Source organism: Balaenoptera musculus, chromosome 12 (genome assembly GCF_009873245.2).
Source record: "Balaenoptera musculus isolate JJ_BM4_2016_0621 chromosome 12, mBalMus1.pri.v3, whole genome shotgun sequence".
NCBI classification, from domain to species: Eukaryota; Metazoa; Chordata; class Mammalia; order Artiodactyla; family Balaenopteridae; genus Balaenoptera; species Balaenoptera musculus.
This window is the reverse complement of record NC_045796.1, coordinates 1,635,705-1,661,437: the sequence shown is the minus strand read 5'-3', so window position 1 is coordinate 1,661,437 and position 25,733 is coordinate 1,635,705. Positions and strand designations below refer to the sequence as shown.

The 25,733-nt window shown below is 47.1% G+C and overlaps 1 protein-coding gene across 2 annotated transcripts in view; it reads left to right on the top strand.

The window, feature by feature from the left end:
* SMOC2 (SPARC related modular calcium binding 2) overlaps positions 1–25,733 on the top strand; it is a 155,736-nt gene that overhangs the window by 51,922 nt on the left and 78,081 nt on the right. Inside the window, exons 3-7 of one of the 2 annotated variants that reach the window (XM_036872202.1) lie at positions 4,180–4,286; positions 5,255–5,354; positions 18,388–18,435; positions 21,337–21,387; positions 22,616–22,690. In XM_036872202.1, the coding sequence (XP_036728097.1) occupies positions 4,180–4,286; positions 5,255–5,354; positions 18,388–18,435; positions 21,337–21,387; positions 22,616–22,690 (381 nt within the window). Of the gene's footprint in view, positions 1–4,179; positions 4,287–5,254; positions 5,355–18,387; positions 18,436–21,303; positions 21,388–22,615; positions 22,691–25,733 lie in introns of both variants that reach the window. The other variant, XM_036872201.1, reaches the window with a different exon arrangement.

Here is a 25,733-nt window from a genome sequence, read left to right as displayed (position 1 = left end):
CAAGAAGAGCTCCCGGGCTCGGGGGCGGTCGGGGTCAGGGCCGCCTGTAGACATCAGTGCTCCATGGCCTTGTTCTGGCTGAGCCTCCTCGGGTCCTTTTAACTGTTCTTCTCCAAAATTCTTCTGCATAAAATGTGCAGCAAATCTGTCTCTTCCAATAATTGCTTAAACCTGTTCTGAGTGATTTTAGCAAAGTAGGAAATGGTTTGCTTCCTGTTTAAATGAAAACCATCATTAGGAACAACCACTATAAAACATGGCCGTTTATTTCTAGTTCAGAGCAAGCAGTGCATCTTGATAGTTTCCGTGACTAACGTATCTTGATGCGTAGACACGTTTTGTGATCCCCTTGGAAAAGGAATGTCTTTTACTTTGCAGTTGAGAGAAAATAGTTAACAACCAGGTAAATAAATTGCTTACAAAAACTCATTATTACTAACAAAGAACTCATCCAAAAATTTTTATTAAAAACCTGTTGTTCGCAATGCCTTGCTAAACACAGGATAGAAATTATTTGTAAAGTCTCTGCTCTTTCAGATAACAAAAACTTTCTAGAAAATATGATCAAATTTGCATCAAAGCAAAAGTTTTTCTTTGGTCTAGTAAAAAAGTGATTGAAGTCCTTGATTAGAAGGAGCTTAATGCTTTGATTTAATTAAAATATTATAATTTTCAGTTAAGCTGGATTTTGCTATGAGGTAAAAATTGATCATAGTTGAAAAATGACTATGAACCAAAAAGTTATGTGATACCACTTCATACCCACTAGGATGGCTATCACAATTAAAAATGAAAAACACAGAAAATAAGTATTGGTGAGAATGTGGATACATTGGAACGCTTGTCCATTTTTGGGCAGGAATGTAAAATGGTTCATACACTGTGAAAAACAGTTTGGTGTTTTCTCTATAAATTGAACATAGAATTATCATAGGACCGAGAGATTCCCCTCCAGGTATATATAACCATAAGACTTGAAAACGGAGGTTCAAACAAAAGCTTGTACGTGAGTGCCCAGAACAGCATTACTCATAGTCACCAAAAGGTGGAAACAGCCCAAATGTCCATCAGCACTAGAGCAGATACACACACTGCGGTGTGTCCGTACGATGGACATTCTTCAGCCCTAAGAAGGAATGAAATGCTGGCACAGGTAACGCCGTGGATGGACATTGAAAACACATTGTCACACACTTTGATTCCATTTATATGAAATGTCCAAAATAGGCAAATCCATAGGGATGGAGAGCATAGTGCTGTCGCCGGGGGAGGGAGGGCTTCTCAGTGGGCATCAGCTTCCCTGTGGAGATGAGACTGCCCTGGAACCACATAGAAGTGGTGGTTACACAACATTTCGGATGCGCTAAACACCACTGAATTGTACACTTTAAAATGGTTAAAATGACGAATTTTAAGTTTTGCGTAGTGGTCCCACAGTAAGGACAAATTATCGTGCTCATGTTTTGAGGATTTAATTCTCAAACAGTTAAAAATGAATTGTCCAGAGTAAAATCGCAACAAGGCCCCTGAAGAGTTAAGCACCTGCTTAATTTTTAATCTCACCACAGGAAGCGTAAAGAGAGAAAATATAATTAGGGAAGAAATGTATCACCTGTAAATTCAGCTCCAAGACTCTTGAACCTTTCTGTTCCACTTAAAAGTGATGGACAAATTGGAAAAACTGAGAATAATATAATTCTGAGGCTGTGCTTAATATTTTGATTTCTATGAAGAGGGGCATTTAATTTAGCCTCAGGGTGTACCTGTTAACCACATATGGTTTACAGCGATCTTAAGGGCGCAGGGGAGCGTTGCAGCCGCTCAGGATGAACCGTCCGGGACCTCGGCCGGGGGACACAGCACAAGGGGGCATTAACGACAGTGCGCTGTACACGCAGAAACTTTCTGAGAGGGTCAGCCTCAGGTTAAGTGCCCTAACCACCATAAAATAAAAAACAAAGTAGAAAGAACACTAGGGAGATGTTGCTAATTTGGGGCGAACTCCCTGGCGTGTTTCTGTATTTCCGTAGGATGGATGGGGCAGACTCTCTTCCGCCTCTTCTCAAGAGTGAGGGCCCTGCCCCTGACTAACGCTTTCCAGGATCAGGAGTAACAAACAGGCAGTTGGTGTGAGGCAAACAGCACTCCTGTCTAGTAGGCGGCTATAGACTTGCTCTCAGGGATGCTTGACACGGGCCCTGCAGTTCCTGCTGCAAAGTCTTCCCGGTTTCCTGTGGCTAACTCCTCAGCCACATGCCAGACGTAAACCCGGAACTGAATGTGCCGTCCGTGTGAGGGGTTTGAGAGCTCTCCCGCCAGTGGCAAGTGCGGAGTCTTTTCCAGAAGCCTGGAGCCCGGAACGGGGCCCGTGGGTGGTTTGGGAAATGTATGCGTTTTTGGCGTGTTCCACAATAGTTCAAATGTTAGAAGTAATTTGTAGCCCCGTCTGTACCCTCGTGGAGACCTTGCAAGCTGAGAGCTCATGTCACTTTTCCTTTTAGACAGTCAAACCACAGGTTGTGCTAAAAAAATGAGGACAGAAGTCCAGCAGAGCAGTGATTTCTCCTCAGCTAAAACACAGGCTGCATTAAAACCACATGTTGCCGAGTGCTGGCAAAAATGCACATCAAGACGTGAGGCCTGAGCCTGCCTGGACGTGTTCCCCGAAGCGCAGGCCCATCTTGCTAGAGGCGGCTTCCACGGAGTCCAAGATAAGGGTTTCCGGCAGCAGAGTCAGTGTTCAGACATGGACACTGCAGGACAGGCAGCCCCGAGCCCTGGAGCTCGTGCCCACATGGCATTTCTCTTGGTTGTAGCCAAGAGATTTTACTACCAAGCAATCAGAAAGTCACCATCTAAAACTGCTGGGCAGTGGACTCGTTTGAAGCAGTATCTCAGTGTCCAGAGGGCCTTCCAGATCTAGACAACTTGTAATTTAAATCTGGAAACACGTAAGAAAAATAGGGAAAGCCATTCTTTTCAACTTCTAAAATTCAAAGGAGCTACATCAGATGACGGTCTAAAGAAACAAGACGTGTGCCTGGGGTGCTGCCTGAGGGCGTGAGGGTAGTGGTGGCAGCCCTGGGGACATGCTTCTCCACGGTGGATGCAGATTCTGCACAGCATGTTTTCTTGGCCTGTGGTCGTGAGAAGAGGGGCCCTTATCGGGGGTTGACCCACCCGTGTAACTCCTACCGGGTCCTGAGATGAGCACCAGGAGTGAACAGGCTCTGGTACCAGTTCAGGTGGAGCAGGCCAGCGGCTCCCAGGCCCTGCCTTCCCACCAGCGCAGGTCCGGCGGCTCCCGGGCCCTGCCTTCCCACCGTCGCAGGTCTCCATGGTGGGTCTTGGTGTCTGTTTCCTCATTCCTGACATCCAGAGCTGGGTTAGATGTGCTTGACTGTTTCAGTCTTTTCCTTTTCTACTAGTTTATGGTGTCCCAGGGGATATCTTCCTAAGGAACGGTAGGAACATCGTGCTTTGTATCAAATCATCACGTTGTAGTATTTTCATGTGAATATGTGGAAATTTGTGCTCACTTGGTGCGAGGACTGATAAAGATATTTGACCCTTTAATCTGATTTATTGTTGGACTTTCCACTTGAGGTGAGAAGCGCGGGAGCCTGGTATCACTCTGACATCCTAAGAAACTCAGATGCAGAGGAAAGAGGCTGCCGGGTGGACCACAGATGGGACGGGTCCCCTGGGCCGCAGCCGAGGGCAGGAAGCCACGTGCCTCAAGGCTGCCCGCCCGCCCCGCCTCCCTCCAGGGCAGTGCCTTTGGGCTGAGTTTCACTGTGGCTCCTAGACCCGGTCCCCACTTGGCACGTGGCCTGGCCCCTGTGCTCCGATGGACCCCCTAGGATCCGAGAGTCTGTCTGTGACCGGCGGGGCCACTGCCCGTCTTGCACTGTCTGGGAAGCAGAGTCGACACTTCACCAGGGACAAGCCGAGTGGCCTTTCAGAGCCTCGGCTTCCTCATTCACTGGACGTGGGCGAGCGTCCCTTCCCGCGCTTCCTGCCGAGGCCTGGCCTCCCCACAGGGATCCCGCTCAGCGGCCGGGTGCCCGCCGGGCAGCGCCCCCCACGCCAGGCCCCCCCGGCCCCAGCCCCCCGCGCGGCACCTCTGCCGTGCATCCCGCGGCCTGACTGCCGCCTTCGCCCTGTGCCTCCCCGCAGACGTGTCCAGGTGTGTGGCCGAGAGGAAGTACACCCAGGAGCAGGCCCGGAAGGAGCTGCAGCAGGTGTTCATCCCTGAGTGCAACGACGACGGCACCTACAGCCAGGTGTGCAGCCCGCGGAGGGGGCGGTGGGCCTCTCCCGGGGCGGGGGTCTTCCTTTCTGTCTCAGAGTGGTTCCTCCCGAGGGGGTCACTGTCGTAAACAGGGCGAGCCCCTCCCCGGTGCAGGTGCCCCTGTCATGGCCGCGCTGTCCACCCTCACTGCTGGGAAATGGACGGCACAGCTTCCTCCAGGCCGGCTCACGGCTGAGGCTCCGGCTCCAGTTCAGCGTTAGTTGTGGAGGAGAACACGCCAAGGTCACATCCAGCTTCTGGGGTCACCTCGTTAGTCAATGGCGGCGTCTAATCCCCCAGTGTTCTACCTGGAGTGGGTCAATATTGTTATTGTCAGTACTATGATTTCTTATTAAGGGAAACAAATTCCTGAAGTACTATGCTGACTGACATAGCTTTTGGTAGGAAAAAAATACCACACACAAGACAGGATCTGCTGTGAGCCATCCAATAATCATGTGAACTCTATGTATTTTTACAACAATCATTTGACCTTTGAAAGACTCAGGAAGGAGAGAGAGAGAGAGAGAAGCTGGAGCCATGGGTGGTGTCCACGCTGGCTGGCTGGTGGTGGTGGGGAGCTGGGGCCGTGACGGGACATCCCGCCGCAGCCGGACCGCAGTCTCCTGTCGATCCTGACTCCTTGGTGCCTGGGTTTCCCTCTTATAAGATGCGGGCTCGGGCCCCATCGCAAAGATGAAGGATTAGATACTGAACAGTTACGGGCTGGCGCCCACCGGCGTTCACTGTAAACGCCTCTGGTCCCTTGCGTCCCTAAGCTCCCAGGTTCCAGAGCATTACAGGTTGTTTTCCGGGTGTTCAAACGCGAGGACTCAGGAAGCACCGGGCCTCCGGGACCTGCGTTGGAAATGAGGCTGGGCTGCAGGTGGTGGAGGGGGCCTCGCGGAGGGCGGGCGCCACTCACACTGACTGCCCCGTCCCATCCCGTCCCTCCTGCAGGTCCAGTGCCACAGCTACACGGGGTACTGCTGGTGCGTCACACCCAACGGGAGGCCCATCAGCGGCACCGCCGTGGCCCACAAGACGCCCAGGTGTCCCGGTAGGTCCAATTGAATTTACGAGGTGAAACTGCTACTGACATTATTGGCTGCTTTCTGATCATCTTACCAATGTTTGCTCATAACTGAAAAGAAATTCAGTTTAGGTGGAATTATGAGGAATGTTGGGAATGGATTTGAGTCACTGGACAAATCCCAAAGTATTATGAAAACTTTGTTTTTAAGAGAGCTTAGGAATGGAGGAGCTGGGTCTGAACCACGGTAGGTTATGGCAATTCGGGACTCTTAATTTTTAGAAATAACCACAAGGACCGTGGTCATCAGTGGAAATGACCAAATGCTTTCATTGGCCGAGAAAAGCGAACATTTCTGTGTTTGTATGTATATGTTTGCAAAGAAAAAGTGGATCATTCGTCACAGATCCCTTTCCAGATGGTTTATTTGTGTTGTTTTATTACTCATAAGAGGGCTTCATGTACTGAAGGTAATAATATTGGCAGGAGAATAATCTATAAAATGGTCTGTTTTCCATTAATATTTTACCAAAAATGTTATAAAAGATTCAGATCATTTTTATTTGAAAATGGTCTGCAGCTTGAGTTTTGATTAATTGGTGAGGGAGACCTATCAGACCATTTATGAAGAAATTTCATGATATTTGTGTCACAATTACTAGATTAAGCTTACTAGGGAAAAACATACTGTTATGTAACAATACAAAACATCTTCCTGAATTTTCATGTAAAATATTGAAACGTGTATTTACAGTTTACTTTTAGACTCCTTTTCTGTTTCAAGACCAGGCATCTTATAATTAGAAATTCTGTTCATGATTCAGACATTTATACCAGGAGCCAAGGCACAGGTCAGAACTCATAACTGCTTCAGAATGATGACGTACGTAATTAACAGTAACACAAAACCTTATATTTTAAGTGACTGGTCATCACTTAAAAGCCAGGGGATGTGCATAATGTGGAATTAAAATATACTTATTTTTAAAACTGTTTTGTCATCCAAGATCTAAATATTGCTGTAAATATATTTTTAGTGAACTTACATTTGCACTTAATAATTCTTTTACAAACTCGTGGAGTAAATGAAAGAGAAAAAAATTAGCATAAGGAGTTGGCCTCTGTGTGTGTCCCTCACTCTGAAAGTTACTTGCAAATGCTTATTCCATTTCAACCAAGTAACAGCATTTTGAGTCAAGCCCAGCCTTATTTTACGAAGGAGACAGCAGAGGAGATACCCGTTTCCGTGATTTTAGTGACACCTTTTGAGAAATTAAGTAGTGTCTGAAAGAACTTTCTTAGAAAACCATGAGCAAAGTTGGCTGGATTTCTTATAACTTCCCTGTAACAAACACTTCGTTTCTAGGATCAAACCACTGTACTGTTCACTCACATTATTTTTTCCAACCAGGTAGCAGCAATTTTTGCTGTATAGAAATGCTCCATTGTTTTCACTGCCCATGTGGATTTTTTTTGTTTCAAGTGATGGGTTATGGAAGAAGGAGTATTCTTCCCTTTTGCTTAGAATCTGGTGTTTATTGCATGGAAAATGCCAGCGGGGGCGGGGAGGGCGTGTCTCTGAGGACACTTGTGATGTGGGCAGGGCAGGCTTCCTCCCAGGCCGGAGACGGAGCTCCCTGTAGGAGTGCCTCCCTTTCCACCCCCGTGGCTTGGTTTTGCAGCTTGGCCAGGGTTATGGGAAAATTCTATGAATCCCCAGCTGTATTCATGCTTTTATTCTGCAGAGATATGGGTGGGGGAGAGCAGGTGCCTGTGCTCGGAACACGTGTGGAAACTGTGCGCTGCAGGGGGTTGTTCAGAGAATCTTGGTATTTAAGGGAGAGTGTTGGGAGGACTCAGTGCCGCACACACAGAGTTTATGATAGACTTTTGCACAATGTAACATAACCTCTTCCCGGATATTGACACATCCTCCCCAATCACTTGCAAGTGCGGTAATGAGCATCACTTTGTGAGAGATTGTGGTTAATAATGTGTATGTCAGCCGGTCAGTTTCCATCTGCAAACCCCCAGGGGCATCCTCCTCCCTTCCCTGGGACCCTGGCTGACACCTGCTGGGGCTGATAGCTTTGTCCACTCTCTGTAGAGCCTGGGAGTGATTTCCATCTAGTTTATTACAACTGGGTAAATGTCAGCAGTCAACAGTAGTCTTTGGCCCTGGAGTTCGCATGGAGCTTACCGTATAAGCACATTCTATAGAAATTTGAAAATCAGAAAAAGATATTAAAACTTAGCAATAAACAATAACGGTCACTTAGAATGCATGTGTGTGTTTATTATGAACTGGTGCAGACACACGTTGCAGCAGCCCCTGGGGAGGGCGGGGGACGTCCACTCACGGCTGATTTCAGTGGAACAGACGGGGCCCCAGCATCCACGTCCCTCCACCCACTCCTCCCAGAAAGACCTTCAAAGGGAAGGATTCTTTTATTTCACAGTCATGTGTTTTAAAGCCATTAACCAAATCACCAAATTCCTATGGATCAATAAGAATGGGATAATGAAGGCCATCTAGCAGAAACAGACAAAAGTCTTGAACAGGCGGCATTTTACAAATGAGGAAATCCTAGGGACCAGCGCACATAGGAAAAGGTGCTTGTGCTCATGGGTAGCAGGGAAATGCAAACCAGCCTCCCAGGGAGACCCCCTGACCCCCAGGGGAGGGGCAGCAGCGGTGAACCCCGGGGGGCCCCGACGTGCCATCAGCTCGCCTCTGCAGACGGGGCGCAGGACGAGCAGACAGGGGCCCGCTTTGTAGCGGGAGGCGTGTGAGAGAGTGTGCATGGCGCGCTGGTAGTGATGACCAGATCCTGGAAACCAGCGAGCGTCCACTGGTGTCGGAGGGAGAGATCACGTGCTTGCCTGGCCCTCGGGTAGGACACGAACGGCGAGAACACAGGAGCTGCTGCGGCGAAACGCGGCTCTGGTGAGTGTGTCCGGGTGAGGGGGCCGGAGCCCGGAACACCGCAGCCCATTTAAAGTTCAAAAACCAGACAAAACTCGGCTTCAGTGGTCAGACTCTAAGGACAGCGGTGAGGTGTGGAAGGGGGAGAACTCTGAGATGGGAAAGAGGGCTGGGCCTGGGGGCCCCTCCCCCTGCCGGGACACTGTTTCCCTGGACCTATGGTGATAAGTCACTGGGCTGTGCCATTTGTGTTGAGGCACTTCATGTGTGAGGGTGATGTTTCACAGATTCAGAAAGTTAAAGATGCAAAGCCCACGGAAGGGGTAACACACTGATTTAAATTCTCCCCGAGGTCGTAAGTTACCTGACATCCTTTCCCGAGGATTTTGACAGAGGGAAGGTGCTGGATGTCTAGGAAGCGGCAGAAGGGGAGGTGGGGTCAGGACGGCCCCTTCCCTGCAGGGGAGGGATGGCAGGAAAGAGACTGCAGGAGGGTTCGGGGAACCCCAGTGTCAGGCCCAGCCTCTGCCAGGGGATGCGCAGGACGAGCGGGGAGAGCAGGCTGGGAGCCCACGTCATGGCGACAGTGGCCGGGCTCACGCTCACGGGGCTGTCGTGTGTCAGTGTCACGCCCCGAGGTAGACGTGGTTTTACCTTCCATTTACAGGTGAGAGCCTGACCCGAGGCCCCTGCGCATGTAAGTGACGGGGTTGGGATTTCAATCTATGCTTTTGTCTCCATTGCCCACATTTTCTGCCAGATACCATAACGTGACTTCATGGGCCTTGAGTTCCTTATTTATAGGAAATAATGAGTTCGAACACGTGTAACTCCCAGCTCTGAGCTCCATGACCACGGGGCCGTGTTGTCCAGGCCCCAGCGAGGTGCTTGAAGGACAAGGAGGGCCACTGCCCACCCACTGCGGTGACTCCTCGGTGACCCTGGAACCCACCGCCGGCTTTAATCAGCTTTCACCAAGTCAGCGCACTTCCTGGACCACCGCTGCTCGGGCGCTGACAGGTAATCGCACAGATTTTCACAACAAGGGGAGGACCTGCCTTGTCTCTCCTTCCGGCCACGGACTCGGACTCGTGACTCTCAGTGGAGCTCAAGCCTTAGGGGGCAGGGAGCTTCGGGGGAGAAATCGGCCCCTTTGGCCCTTGTTGGCACCTGCTTCCTGGTGACGGGATCGTTCCCACGCGGTGAGGACCCTGGGAACGGCATCCGAGGCGTCCCTTCAGTGGGCGGTAGTGGCGAGGCCCCGTGACGCTCGTCCCCGTGGAGGCTCCCCCTTCCCTCCCTAGAAACCCACCCGTCGTTTCTCGTTCACGACCATCTCCACCAGCAGCACTTACCGAACCTTCGCCAGGCCAGGCGCCCACAGCTGGACACACCCGTCGAGGATCTGGGAGTTCAGTGCGGAAGCCGCGGGCCCCCAGAGAGGGGCGACTCACCGTCCAAGAACGCGGGGAGGCGTCTGGAGGAGACACTTCCCAAAGAAGAGGGGCAGAACTGGCTCCTTCCACTGCTTGGTCTCAAGGGGCCCTGGGTCTGCTCTTCCCCTTACCAAGTCAGGTGGGGAGGTGAGCAGGGGCGGGAAGGGCTTTCCCTCTTCTGGGGAAGCAGCAGCATGGTGCCCTGAGATGTGTTCAGGACCAAACAGCTGCTCTTTGAGCTAAATCCAAACTCACTCCCAGCCCTGCCCTGCCTGACAGCAGGCGCTCCTGGAGATTATACCCCCAGCCCTGCTGGTCTAGAGCCCGGGTCTGCTGCGGGGCTTCACTCACACCAGGCATGCTCAGGACGGTCAAGGCAGTGCCAGGCAGCCCACTGGGTCTTCCCTCCGTCTTTCTTGCTGCTGAGGGGCCGGGGCCGCGGGTCTCCATCCGGGCACAGCTGATCTATATTTATTCTGTAGGGATTTTCTCTTGTTCTTCTTTCTAAAGATTTGAAGACTGACATTGCTGGGGGCGGGAGGAGAGCTTAAAAACAAAGGACTTTTTTCCGAGGGAGGATTTCTGTAGCTGGCCCATTCTCGATTATTTGGAAATGGCTTCGGGGTTTTAATCTCATCTCCCTCTGTTCCCGTGCACCCTAGCCAAGAGTTTATTCCTGGCGTGAGTACAAAGCAGTCGAAGACATTGTAAGCCGAGCCTACATGCAGGAACTCTTAATATTACAATATCCAAAGAATCTTCATATGTAACTCAGCTTGAGGTATGCGTTTGAAGTAAGCTACAGACCTCGGGTTATAGAAGAGACGAGAAACACCCATAACTGCGGCTTGAGATTCTGCCCGCACCGCCCTGCACCCCTCTTTAAACCAAGGCCAGTTGTAGGGACAGTGTTTCCGGGGAAGGAGTGGAAATCTTGTTCATCCGGCCATGGCCACATCAAGTGTTTGAGGAGTTCCTTCTCAAAGTGTAGAATACGATCTACTCTTTGATTTTAACGATGGAAAGCTTTGCAGGAATGAGCAAGTCAGTGGTCGTTTCTGGGAGTTTACTCAGCTCATATGCATTCTGATGACAGCTTCTCGGACCAACTTCTAAATTTGGGTTTTGGAAGACCTGGTTATAAATGACAGAGAAACCTGGATTAGATTGAATAACTTTTCTATATGTTATTTACATTAATTGAACTATGATCTTTGCATTTTCCTACTACCATGCCTAAAGTTTTGGCCTCTGCCTGAAATGGTAGAACTCCATGTTTGTATGAATATCCTTATGATTTCTGAAAATTTTCACTTTATAAAGAGAAGCTGTTTTTTTCAACCAATGAATTTCCCTGGTAATAAGTTAAGGGCCCTCCATAGCTGAGGAACTTGAAAGAAACATCCAGAACAACTGAATTCCCAAATATTGAAATCAACAACACAGCTGTGCCTCTGAAGTACCTCTTGATGAGAATTATTCAAATACACATTCAGAGTCCTTTGCTTGATGGGAAAGGTTACAGATCAGAGCGATCAAAATGGCTTTTTCTTCAGGCTTAACAATTCTCTTCCTGAAAACGATACTTGTTAAAATAAAACATTTGAATACCTATTGGTGAGGAAATGTGAAAGAAACAACTGTAACAAGACGTAGAAAATGCATTGAACGGAGCCGCATTTCAGATGGAGGTGAGCCCCGGGGGAGGGGTTGACTTTGCTGCTAGCCTTCACTGCAAACTTCTCTAAGGAAGTGATTTTTTAGAAAAAAATATACATTATATTACTGTCTAACACCTACTGTTATGACGATTTTTGAAGTACTGAGGAAATTAATTTTACATCCATGATGAGAAAAGATAGTAATTTGATACAGCCAACATGGGACATGTAAAATTTCTGATAAAAGTTCCAGATTGTGGAAATTTCAGAAGGTGTTTAATTGACACTGAAAGATTTTTAAAAAATTAAGTCAAATATTCAAGGAAAAGACCACGAGGTGCTGTTACTGTGCTAAACAAGACTTAGAAGCCTGTTTGAGAATCAGCATTAAGGACCTCTGATGACCCCGTCTGACCAGCACCAGCCAGGAGGCAGATTTTCCCTCGGCGGTGGTGCTGGGGCATGTCTGCGCCCAGAGCCACAGCTGTCTGTCTGTCTGTCTTTTCCTTTTCAGTTTGGACTTCTTTTGAATTATTTATTTACCTGATGGGCAACATGTTGGTGTTTTTAGTTTTCCTTTCTGGAAAAAGTTACTTTCTGGTGTATAATAGTTGATTTATATTATAATCTGCTCTATTATTGTACTCCATTATACATTTAATTTGGTGGCTACTTTATAACCGCATCTTTCATTACTTTAAAAGGGTACTCTATAAACTGTCCTCTTCCACACTTAAGCCATAAACAGCTTTTCTCTGATATTTTCTAATATTTAACAAAACTTCATAAATTAAAAGGTCTTTTAGAAGTAAATGATCCCAGAACATATAACTCTATATAAATAACAATGGATAATCTCTTCCAGAGGTATCCCATGTCTCCACATTAAAAAACAAGTATATGTATTTTCCTTATTTTTTTTAAACAAACAGAACAATTTTTTATGGCACCTTTTTAAATGTACAACTGCAATGGTCAAATGTTGGGAAGATTCATGAAACTATTGACTGTGAACGACCCTGTTGCAAGAATGATAGTGATGTTTGTTTTCTCTGGCCACTGAAATACGTTAACATTCAGACATTAAAGTAAAAAATATAAAAGAGAGACATTAACGTGGACACTGATGGAAAGTAAATCCAGAAATAATCTCTCAATTTTTTAAAGCAAGATTTGTGATTTACTGATTTCTTCTCTTACCATCTTGAGAAGGGGATTCTCAGATGTGGGTCAGGCAGGGTGCTCAGCTCAGACTGGATGAAGTCTGAACATCCCTTTTGCCTGATGCCCGTCCAGCCAGGAATCACTAGGTAAGAAAAAAGACGCACGGAGAGTAAACCCAAGGTGACACCCCCTGTCCTTCGGGACGGGGCGGGCCTTCTTCCAGCCCATCAGTTTTGCAGAGGCTCACTGCGGGGAGACGAACCGATTTTGTTTGGTTTCTGGGTCCACAGAAATATAAAAATAGGAAAACAGGAGACATCGTGGTGGGTTTAGGGGAGCCGCTGGGGCTTGACAGACGAGACATAGACAAGTTCATAATAACAAAAAGAATACAATAATAATAATAATAATCACTGCAGAGAGCACAGGCCAAGCCCTTTTCCTTAGAGCTCTGGTGCCCAAATTTTGGTCCACAAAGGGGCCTGACAGCACAGATTCCTGCCCCCCACCCCAGAATTTCTGATTGCATGGGTCTGGAGGGAGGCCTGAGGTCTCGCTTTTTTGACACGTTTCCCCGTGAGGACGCCGGTGCTTCTGGGCAGAGGGGCGACCGAGAGCCCCTGCCTGCGGTGGCCCGTCTCCACTGTCAGCCCCTGGCCATCCCTGGGCGAGAGACACAGGGCCTGGCTCCGTCTCTCCTCCAAGTGGCCTGACCAGCCTGCTGGGGTCCTGGCTCGGTCCCACCGCCCGGACGTCACCTGAGCTGAGTCGGAGCGTTTGGTCCAAGCCCCTCGGGCGTCTGGTGGAGGAAGTCGTGCTTCGGCAGGTGTGCCTGGATGTGAGAAGGTGGTTACGCCCAGGCCTTCCACACGCGGGCTCCACGCACTGGTCTCTGCAGAGGCCGAGGTGAGAGGAGAGCCTGCCTGTGTCCTTGCAGACAGAGGATGTGTGTAGAAGGACACAGACATGGTGCTTACAGAGAGACATCTGGAGCCTGCACGTTGGCTCTGCTCTAAGACCTGCTGTGCTCCTCTCACTGCCGGCCTGTGCTCTCGGCTCCCCTCTGCTGTCCCTTCTGCCTCATGGGGGTTCTCCTTCCAACCTCCTTGGGGAGGCCAGCCCTGACTTCTCAGACCAAGTTAGTTCCCCTGCGGACTAAAAGCACAGGCATGGACCCTGGGTCTGCCACTTACTGGCCAAGTGACCTTGGGCTGTTACACCTCTCTCTGGGTCTCAGTCTCCTCATCTGTCTAATGGGTATAATAGTGGCACCTACTTCAGGGTTGCTGCCATCATCAGATGACTTAATGTATGTGATGTTCGTAGAATGATGACCAGCACACAGAAGGAACTGTAGAGACTATGTACACAGTTGTGATATGAATTATTTGAATAATTTCTGTTTAATGCCTATCACTCCAAAGTAGATGGAACTTTTTCGTGCTGAACATGTTGAATGAATGAATGAATGAATGAATGAATGAAAGAAAGTGGCCACAGAGAGGCCGAGGTCACGCGGGTCTCCTGCACATTTTAACCATTTGGTCTTGAGTGGAGACAGTATTACTCTTTGTTGCAAGCGGCTGTTACCCTCTTGACCTATAAAATACACGCACGTGAAGAGAGAGGCTACAGGAGGAATTAACAACACGCGGACACCTGAGTGTCCTGAAATATTTTCAGTGAAAATTCACTGTGGCCTCTTATGTGCTGATTTCTCTGCTGGCTTCTTGCAGCCTGTGAGGGAGGTCCCCACGCTGCCGTTTTACGGATGAGGAAACTGAGCTTTGGGCAGGTGAGGGCACCTGCCCAGGGCACAGAGCTGGTAGGTAGTGATGTTCGTTCTGTCACCCACGTTCTGCCCTCTTCCCACAACACACAGTCGCCACGGTTATGCACATCATCCGCACGTGGTGCTGACCAGAAAGTCCGAGGCAGAGCAACCAGACAGCTCCTGAGAAAAGCCAGAAGTCCTTACCCTGGAGGAAGGGCCCAGAAGGATGGTGAGACCTGGTTTAGGTGCAGAGCTTTGTGGGACCTCTGCTTTCAGCCCAGGGTCAACAGTCTAGCGACCAGCTCAAAGAAGCAGGAAGAGAAATGCTCATCCAGAAGATACGGAGGATTGTAGCCTCTCTGCCCCTTCTACTCCCTTTCCTTCCTTCTTTCTTCCTTCTTTCTTTCTTTCATTCCTTCTTTCCTTCCTTCTTTCCTTTTTTCTTCCTTTCTTTCCTTCTTTCCTCCCTTCTTTCTTTCTTTCTTTCCTCTTTCTTTCTTTCCTTCTTTCTCCCTTCCTTCCTTTCTTTCTTTCCCTCTTTTTCTTTTTCTTTCTCTCTTTCTTCCTTCCTTTCTTTCTTTCCTTCCTTCCTTTCTTTTTGTTCTTTTTCTTTTTCTCTCTTTCTTCCTTTCTTCCTCTCTCCCTTTCTTCTTTCTTTCTTTCTTTCCTTCCTTCCTTCCTCCCTCCCCCTCCCTCCCTCCCTCTTTCTTTCTTTCTTTCTTTCTTTCTCCCTTCCTCCCTGCCTCCCTCCCTCCCTCCCTTCTCTCTCTCTCTCCCTTTCTTTCTCTCTCTCTCTCTTTCTTTCTCCCTTCCTCCCTCCCTCCCTCCCTTCCTTCCTTCCTCCCTTCTCTCTCTCTCTCCCTCTCATCTCGCTCTCTCTCCCTCTGGCTGAAGCAAAGCCACGTGACATTGCAAATCTGCTCCTGGACATGAGATTCCAGAAAGGAGTAAATCACTGCAGCTTGTTTACCTGTGCTCTGAAGGACCAGCAGTCTACTTGCTAAACAGGTGCCGCCTGCAGTGAGCTGACCTCATTAAACCCTCTCACGGCTCCTCTGGCTGCGCACATTGCAGCCCCTCTGCCCCTTACTCATTTCTAAAGTGCGTTGAGTGCTTGTGGAAAGGGCTTATCTTAGACCACCAACCCTTTCAGCAAACACTGCACCCTGCCTGGCGCTGTTTTGGCAGCAAGCGGGCGTTGCTGAGTGTAGCTGGATTTGAACCAAGGACTCAGGACCACAGGGCTCATTATTCTTCCCCTTGACCGTAGCCAGTCCCCTCACATTGTCCTTCTGTGGTTTCCTCCACCAGAAATGCACACCTTAATTGCTAAAAAAGCCACCCTTTTAAAATAGCGTTTAAATGGGATGAGATCTCACAAAGGGAAGGAATTCAAATGTGTCCTTTGAAATAGGAATCTGGGGGGCAGAGTGTTCCTGCCTGAAGGTTCAGCCAACCAGCCCAAGGTCTGCAGAGCTGTTGACTGCCATCCACACTCCTATGTCTAGGCTCCCTTTCTGCACTTGCATCCTGGAATCTCACCTGCTCCGACTCTTGCGAGTTCTTCAGCGAATTCTTACCTCCAGAAAGATGTAATGAAAGAACAAGAGTGGCGTTGTGGTTCTGGGTTCCTGGATTCTCCTTTGCCCAGCGGCTTTGCTGTGTGGAGAGTGATGCCCGCCTGTCTCCCGAGTCCTTGAGGACAGGGAGCCGGGGGAAGCTGGGCGGGAAGGCGTGGAGGGGCTCTGGTCCAGAGGCAGTTGGATGAGGAAGTACGTGCCCTGTTGGGATTGCCCGCCCCCCCCCCCCCGCCCCAGTTCTGTGCAGCAAAATATTTGGAGCGGGCTTCCCTGGTGGTGCAGTGGTTGAGAATCCGCCTGCCAATGCAGGGGACACGGGTTCGAGCCCTGGTCTGGGAAGATCCCACATGCCGCGGAGCGGCTGGGCCCGTGAGCCACAACTACTGAGCCTGCGCGTCTGGAGCCTGTGCTCCGCAACAAGAGAGGCCGTGATAGTGAGAGGCCCGCGCACCGCGATGAAGAGTGGCCCCCGCTTGCCGCAACTAGAGAAAGCCCTCGCACGGAAACGAAGACCCAACACAGCCAAAAATAAATAAATAAATAAATATTTAAATAAATAAGTAAAAATTAAAAAAAATATATTTGGAGCAGGTTATCCAGGGATGCTTAGTTCTATGTTAAAATTATTTCTACATCTTAGGAACAAGATGGAATTAATTTCGTGCAGATTTATTTAAGTGAACACAGATTGGATTGGTGGTGGCTGGTGAGCAAGCCACACACTGGTTGGTTCAGCGACGGAAAGGGAGCCGAGGGAGCAGGTAGATACTCGCTCAATATTGTCTTCAGACCTCAGCCGCTAATGAGAGCGTGAACCAGCAGCTTGGAGACTTCAGCCCCTAGGTTACAAAATATTATCTTGATTCAATTGAGAAGCTCTCTTGGGGAGGGGGGCTTCTAATTATTATGTGGGATGTTTGCATTTAGCTCAGAAGAGTAAAACCTACATAGTCGTATTCAGAAATATTACTGAAATATTGTCATTTCCCAGTCAAAATAGAAAACATTTTTTGACTCTCTGCAGAAACACATGATAAAAATAAACCAATGACTAAGAAACTTAAGCCCTTTAAGAAATCTGAATTTGTAAAGAGATGCTACAAAGGGAGAAACGAGCAAAGTAGGATCTTGAAAGCTTTGTCAGAAGGCCACACAATGAGCTCACTTTATATCCCTGGGAATTCTCACCAGAAGTAAAGTCCTGTGTTTTGACCCTGGAAAGCATGTGACATTTCACTGCATGGTACCAGCCACAGCTGGGAAATAACCAACAGCTGCTTTGGGGAGCACCTCAAATACTGTGCAAATAGATGCACCAGGAAAATCTGGTCCTTTTTACCTATTGACCAAACTGCATTTCCAGATGCCTATGATTCAGGTATTTCAGACAAGCAGCTGGGGTGGGGAGGACAGGCTGTGTCTCCTGTAGAACCCCACTCAGGCCACCTAGTGTCTACTGTTGCATCTTGCTCCTTCCTGTAACCCCTGGGCTGAGTGTAGGGGAACCCATGCCCTCAATGTCATTTCTGTCAACGTTTGGAGGGATGAAAAGCATCCCTGCCTTATACTGTCTGCCCCGTCCTTCGGGGTTGTGTCTACAACGAACTGCTCGTACATTTCCTGCTATAGAACCATTATACTTCCAAGACAAGATAAACATTCCAAAATGTCCTAAAGTTTATATCTTTAGTATAAATACAAGTCTGTATTTCAATGTTACATTCGAAATTGAAAAAAACAAGCAATGAATTTCAGGTTTTATTTCATGAGATGTTCTAGCTGTGGAGTCTTGCTAGCATATGACTAGGGGAATTCTAAATGAATCCTGGATGGAATATTCTGAACTGGATGGGCAGATAAACTCCAAATTAATGCTGAACAGAATTTGCTTATTCCTTTGAGTAGTTGTAATAACAGTGAGGAAAATGTTGGTGCCATAACGGTTTCAGTCTATGGGGAAGGCAGAGCAAGGCCTCCTATTTGTAATGTAAACCTTTCAGTGTAATATAATTGTTAAAATTTTGTTATAAATTACTCAGTTAACCTTAGCGTATTTGCTGTACTCCCCTTACAAAAAGATGGTTCTTCAGTTTTCCATAAATCAGAATTCAGCTGAAACCAGGGTTTTTATTTATCTTTAGTTGAATAACTTTTTATTACTTTTTAAAAGTTTTTAAAAAATCTAATTCACTCAACTATCCCCACTTAGTGATGTATGTTAAAAAGGTTAGTATCATATTTTTAATGTGAAGAAACCGCTCTATTTTGTACCCTAGAGGGTCTTATGTACAACCCAAGCCAGGTAACCAGAGAAATAGGAGCTAATCTTACATTTCCTAGTTTTGGGCTTGTGATTCAGATGACAGAGTCACCCCAGGGCACTAGGTAGCTTGTGTAAATTAACTAGAAAGTGACAAAGCCCTGTGAATTAATCAAAATGGAATAAAATGTTTGTGTAACAATTAGTGATGAGCATTTGAGAGCCAAGAATAATTTTATCCCTTATTTTCCTCTTTTAGGTTCCGTAAATGAAAAGTTACCCCAACGGGAAGGCACAGGAAAAACAGGTAACTATCTTAAAATGAACTTCCTTGATACATTACTACAGCGAATCCAATCTATGCCTTAAAATAACTTCTCAAGTTAAAATGTCAATGTATATCAGTGATGGTAATGAGAGCTGAAGCCCTTTGTTAATTATTTATTCATTCAGCAAACGTTTATTCGACCCTTAGGGTTGTTGGGACCTGGCAGGTGCCGGGCACGTGACCTGCTGGGTGACCCACTTGTGTCCGCGTCAGGGCTTCTTAGACGTGGCTTGTGTTGGGACCACCTGTGGACGGTGTTAGGATCATCCCGGGTCCATATCTGTGCAGAGGACTCCAGGGCTGCCACGAGCCTCTAGCATAGCAGCTGTCGGAGGTCACTAATGGAGCTCTGCCTGCTGTTCCTCATAAGAAGGTGGCAGTCACTCCTTCTGGGACCAGTACCCCAAGAACCAGACGGAGCAGGGAGCATTTCCTTTGGAAATCATCCCACGGCTCCTGGAGCATCTCTGCCGGCTGCCGCAAGCCCACCGTGACCTCTTTGCCCTTCCCTCAGCTGTCACCCGTTAGTCCCAATGACACATTTTCTGTCTTTATATTATATCAACCTGTGAAGTCAGAATCTATTTTTAAGATGAAATAAAAATAATGTACCAACATCTTAAGTACTTTTTTTTCCTGAGGTAGGTTATAGTATATGAACCAGTAATAGAGAAAAGTGATAGGAAGTCAAAAGACCCCAGTTTTATTCAACCCAGGTCTTTTAAGTGTGTATTGAAATCACGGTGGCCACTGTCCTTGCCCTGGAAAGATTGTAGAGTCTTTGTATCATTAAGATAAATCCATGAGATCCACACAGATTGGCACACGAGTAAATGCCAGCTGTGTAGACAGCACGCAGGGCAGGCGCAGACGAGGGCGGAATTGGAGCGGTTTCACAGAGGAGGAGGAGTTGAGTGGAGCACGGTGGGTGTGAAAGCTGGGGCAGGTGTGGCGTGGGCAGAGACCCTCACAGGTGGGGAGAAGAGCCCAGTTCGTAGGTGAGAGAGGGACCGGCAGGTGGGGTCAGGACACTGGCTCGGGACAGGGTTTCCGTGTGGGAAGGGGGAGATGAAGTTGGGGTGAGCATTCTGGTATGTTTTAGAGGAGAGGAAGTATACATGTTCGTGGTGAGAAACAGGAGTCAAATGCTGAAAGGGAGGCGGAGGGAAGTACTCTTCCAGGCGCCCGCACCCAATCCTGTTCACGGTGATACAGGTTGAATCCACTGTAAAAATATTTAAAAAATCCCCGGGGAATTGGCACGTGGGCTCAGAAGTGGATTTAAGGGAAGAACACGTTCCTTCTACTGAAGCCCCTTGATCTACGGACGTGCCTGTCAGAGGAAATACCTGAGAATAAGTAACGAAGCTGGTTTAAAAAGAGACATTTAACAAACTCCCCTGGAGGGAAGGTGAAAGGCACCAAGCTGTCCATGACTTTGCTTCATTTTCCGAAGGCTGAGCCCAGTAGGCGCCAGTGGGCTAGTTGCACCGGGACAGACTCTCAAGGGGCCAGAGCATGGTGGTGGGGGAGAGGATCATGCTGCCCGGGGGCCTACGGCCAAGGCAGGAATGTAGGGGCCTCTGGTGCTGGCATTAGGGGCGGGGGAGGGAGAGGCGTGGGGGCCGGCACCCATCATTGTCCCTCAGGGGCGCCCCCCGTCGCCTCTCGCCGTGGTTAGCTCGGCTGAGAACTCAGACTGGCCTGGACCCAGGGAGCAGACTGAGGCTGCTGGCCCCAGAGTGGTGGTCTGCTCAGGCCTCAGCAAAAAGGTGCAACATTAGCCGTGTGCTTTATGGTTGTCTTTCCAAAGGACGTTTAAGTATGCTAAGACTTTTCTCAGTATGTGCTGTTAAGACTTTCAAATATGTTAAGTATGTTTTAAATATGTTCCCCATTTCATTCTTGGAAGAAGATTATAGAATATTCAATAGCAAAATACTTCTGGTGTATTGCTACTATCATTATTTGACTCGGCTATTTCAGATAAATGATGCTACGTTTTGTCAGTATCTTGACAGATAACAAGCTTTTTTTCTGGAGACGGTTAAATGTTAAAGAATTTTTCAAATATTCTTTTTGCTTTGCCCCTGAAAAGAACTTATGGGAAACTTCATTTTTACTCTTCAGATAGCTGGGATAGCCAGTCATGAGCCACAGTTAGCTACATAAGCCAAGTGTGCTCCTTCTCTCTGCCACTGCTTGCTGTATTTTGATTCTGAAATTATTAAAAAAAAAAAAAAATCACACGAATAAAAACACTAGGATGGTTCTCGAGAGCCCCCCGCAGTGTGCCTTGTAACAGCGTCCCTGGCTGGGGCCCCCTTGCCTGGGCGGCTTCTAGAAGCTTGCTTACCAGGGAACCCAACGAGTGTTTTTGAACTAATTCCATAAAGACCGTGTCCTAGGAATAATGTTTTCAGTGAAATGGCGTAGAGCTTTCTAATGCACACTCGTCCCTCTGTCCTCTGACACTCTCACCCGGTTCCCCACCGGCCTCTCACGTGTCGACACAGGAGGCCTGAGGGGTCGAGAGACCCACGGGGCACAGTCCGGGGCTTGGGTCTCCATCCCTGCCTTCCACTCTGGGACACAGGGGCACAGCAGGGAGGCCAGACCCCCGCCCCACCCCGAGTCCCCCCATTACTGCCGTCCCTCCCTCATCCGTCCGGTTGGCTCCAATGGTTTACGTCACACCTAACCCTTCCCCTTGAGGTCTGTTTGGAGCTTTGAGCCTCTGTATGGTTTACTGAGTGCTGGGGTGGGGTTTGGTGGATTGTGGGGTGTATGCAATCCTTAGGGTCCATCCTGTATGCACACTTACTTCACTTACTCTCATAATTGTAGTCTCCTTGCAAATCTTTTCCGTTCTGAATTCAGATGATGCCTCAGCTCCAGCGCTGGAGACACAGCCTCAAGGAGATGAGGAAGGTGAGTGTCGGTGGGGAGTTGTGTTGGGGGTAGGGCGCGGGCCTGGGGGTGCAGCCACGTGCTCTTGTGGGGACTGTCCGGGACGGGCTGGGTTGGCCTTTCCCACCTTTTTGAGGCCCCGCCATCCCTCCTGAGGGCTCCTGAGTGTTGCCGTGGTGCTCTCACACAGCACACGCAGAGGCCTTTCTTTAAGTCCAAGTCTCTGAGTTGAAATTTTATCTGAATAACATGAAATATATATTTCCAAAGGGTGCGCTAACATATGTCATTTCCCCCGCTCATCCTTCATGTCATGTGATCACCACCTTTACAAAGACCAGTTTTGTGAAGTCACATGTATAGAGATGTTTCGGAGGCTTACTGAATTTTGTGGTTATGAGAAGGATGGATTGCCTACTCTTAGCCTTTAATACATTGTTGTAGGTATTTGCCACTGTGTCACCAATTCTCGGGTCGAAAGGGGTCAGGTTTGAAGACCAAGTGTAAGGAATGACATAATAAATAAATCAAAGATCAAAGGGTAGGATGACATCGTGCTTTGAAAATAATAATAACAAGGATAATGATAATAACTAACTTTTGCTTGGCACTAAATGCCATGGATTCTGTTACTTGAGCCCATTTGAGCCCTCAGAACCCCATATCACAGATGAGAACTTGTCCGACGCACCAAAGCCAATAGATGACGAAGGCGCGTCTGACCAGCTGGTGGGCTTCAGTGTGGTTCTCGGGCACGTGGTATACTGATCACACCGTAAATATTCAGTTACATTTGTTAATATTACTACCAAAGATCTGTTCCCAGAATGTTGTAGGCAAAAATTACGTTTTACATACTGCACTTTGTATTGAATCTTTCAACTGAGTGAAGACCCTGTGTGTTACGTGAATATCCATCTTTACCACACAAGAATATGTTTTTATACTTTGGGACTTTTTGCCAAAACCTGTTCTTTCCAGTGGAGCCTGTCTGGACTCATATCACTTTTATTTATACTTTTGGACGAAGAAAGAAAGGAAAAGGCATATGCTAAAGTTTTTAAAAATGTATGTTGTTGTTTCCTTTTGTTTCTTGCACATAATCATTTTATTATTTTTAAAAAATATCAACAATGTGTGTTTACTGATTATATTGATTTTTTGGGCTTTTAGACTGCTGAAATCTTTAATTGAGAGACTTTGTGTTTTCATGATGAATTAAAATAATCATTTTATTTTGGTTCATTAGATATTGCATCACGATACCCCACGCTTTGGACTGAACAAGTTAAAAGTCGACAGAACAAAACCAATAAGAATTCAGGTAAAAAGGAGCCCAATGTGACTTAGTTAATGGACCTGGAAAGTGGTCTTGTTTTCTAGAAGTTACATGCAGAGCACATCTTTTTTCCTGGTTACCAATGAGTCATGCAAATAATGCCATGGCTTGCCCACCAAAATATAGTTCAAATTGGAGTGTTTTATTAAATATGGTAAGTTATAGAACATATTATAGAATAGTTAACATTTTTTTCTCAGAAATTATCATTATGGGTAAGTTTTTCCTATTGCATAAAGACATTAACCTGTACATTTCTCTTGTGAACTTTAGAAACTGAGTTAGTTTTGTTCAATCTTGTCACTGTATTTCCAAAAGTTACCTAATTTGGTTTGCTTCTGTACCATATAGACTAGTACATGGGAAATTAGTTCAAACACTGAATGTTTCAGATTTATTGGTGGACCTTGACATTCAGGGGATTTCACTGCTGCTCAGGGAAGCATCAATGTGGCAGTACTTAAACTTAATTTGAGAAACAAATATAAAATTGTTGTAAAAATGTCATTGGAAATGTACATTGTTTTAAAAAGCAGTTTTAATTGTCAGTAGGAAGCTATTCAGGGTTCGACAGAGTTAGTTCCATATAAGTTCACAGAACAAGTACGTTTGTATTTCACCTGTTACTTTCTATTACCAGATTTTCAGGCCTTACATGACCTGTCAATTATAATTAACTAATAAAAACAGTGCAAACTTGCAGTATTTAGTGGGACTGAAAATACTGCTTCAGGAAATTCCAGTTTACGTAAGTTACCCTACACTGTAATTTGATTTAAATCAGCCTAAATGTGTAGAACACAAAAAGGTGACATTGAGTTGACTTGTAGACATGGGGCATGAAATTATGAGGTTATATCTGTATTTAATGCCAGTTGTCCAGATACATGCTCTTTCTGAGGCTCCAAAGAAAGTCAGCCCTAGTTAGTATTTTCAGATGTTAAATATAGTATTTACTTTATTAAGTTTAGTGATAAAATGGCAAACAATCATAGATTTTACATAATGACCACCATTGTCACTGAGATTTCAATGTCAGAAGAGTTTCGTTTGTACTTAATTTTTATTTTTAAAAGATACTTTTAGTAATAATCTTCTTTGGTAGAAGTAGACACATTTATTTAACAAAACATAAATAATTTGTGACTTTTTGTTATTCTGTGTTTTTAAAAATTTATCTTGTTTGTTGGTACTCTTTCATGTTCCTTTATAGAAGAAGCCAAACTGAGAATGCATTGCTTTTTTTCTCTGGTGTTTCTTTATATCAGTTAAAAGTACTATTTCCCCCCCCCCCCAAGTTTGCACTAAAATAACATATAACTTACGTTACCAAACATGGGGAGTATGATTGCCACGTGTAGTGAGGGAGGCCGTGTGGGTATGGGCAAATGTACTTTGGAGCATAAAGTGATAGTCGTTTTCAGAAGGGACCTCCTTGTAAAGGAAACAAAGTAATCCGAGTCTATGAAAATTTACACGTGATAGGCACTCAATACATGTTTATTTATTCCACGTGTTCCACGGCCACTTTGATGGTATCATTGCGTTCTTATTAAAGCAAACTAAATGAAACAAAAAATAAATACATAAATAACTAAAAGTTTGATCTAATCTACATACCATGACAGTTTCACTGCTAGACTTTTAATAATTGAAATTTCAATATAAATATAAATGAAATATTCTTCTGTTGGTTCATTATGCAGGAAAAGCATCATTTTCATTATATGATTCAATATACATTAAGTGACAACAACCTAAAATTGCATTTTACTTAAGAATGCGTGACTCAGTTTTTTTCTATTAATATATAATTGACAGTGTCTATTTCTTTATGTTCTTGAATCATCTTATTATATTCAACTTTATCATTCTATTTATACAAGTTATAAAAACTGATTACGAAATTTTACCAGATAAGAGATTTTGTGACACACTGTTTAATTATATAAAATTAATTTATATCTCTATTTATTAAACTGATACTCTTGCCCTGTGGTACATTAAATAGGTTCTAGATTTCTGCCTGATTTCCTTTAAACCAATCTAGAATATTAAAGAAGAGTGCACTTTCTTTGTTAGTTGGAACAACAGTGATAATGGTAAGAGCAGCTAACGTTTCTTGTGCTTACGATGTGCTGGTACCTCACATGCACCGTTGCGCCTCTGTCCTGCTCCGCCGACACGGCAAGCCAGTGGGGCTGCTGCACTTCCCATCCCCGAATCTCAGAGGAGGAGAAGGCGGTTACAGCCAAGCCCAGACGGCATGGGCAGGGTCTCTGAGGATGGGAACTGCAATGCCACCTGACCACCCCACCCCCGGCCATGCTCCTCGCCACTGGCCTTCAGAGAGGGGACACCTCCTCCGCCCCACTGAGACATGGGGGCTCCTGGCATCACTGTCTGTGCTCACCTGGGTGACACAGCCGGGCTCCTGTTAAAATGCACCTGTGCTGCCTACAGCCATTGTCAGCCGTTAAACCTTCAGTTCAAATCCTTCATCACGCAGAGGGGACGGGGCAGAGAAAGCTGGAGGAGTGGGGACACAAGGGCGTTTCCCACGGTGGCTGCGGACGAGCGATGGGGACGGACCCTCTTGTGTCTTCCAGCCTGACCCCCCCGCTCGTCCCCTTTCTCATTTCCCACAAGACCCTTCTTCCTGGACCTCTCAGACCTCAGACTGCTCCCCGAGCAAACCGCGCACTGTCTTACCTACATTCTTATTTCCTATCCCTGCTCCTGGGAAGGCGCACTTTGCTTTTCAAATATTCTCAAGTCTGGGTCACTGCTGGGGCCGCTGGGGCCCAGCTCCTGGCGCGCAGACGGCGTCGTCCCGGCCCCCGCGCGCGCCCATCTGCATGCGCCCCCCGACGCCCTCCGTCTGCGCGCACGCTGGCATCACTCCTCCCGTGCGCTCCGGGCTCCTTTTGCACGCTTAGCTCTGCCCTTGTGACGGGACCCAGCACACACGGCCCGAGCGTGCAGTCCACACCCCCAGGTCCCCAGGGCAGGGCGGGGGGCGGGGGGC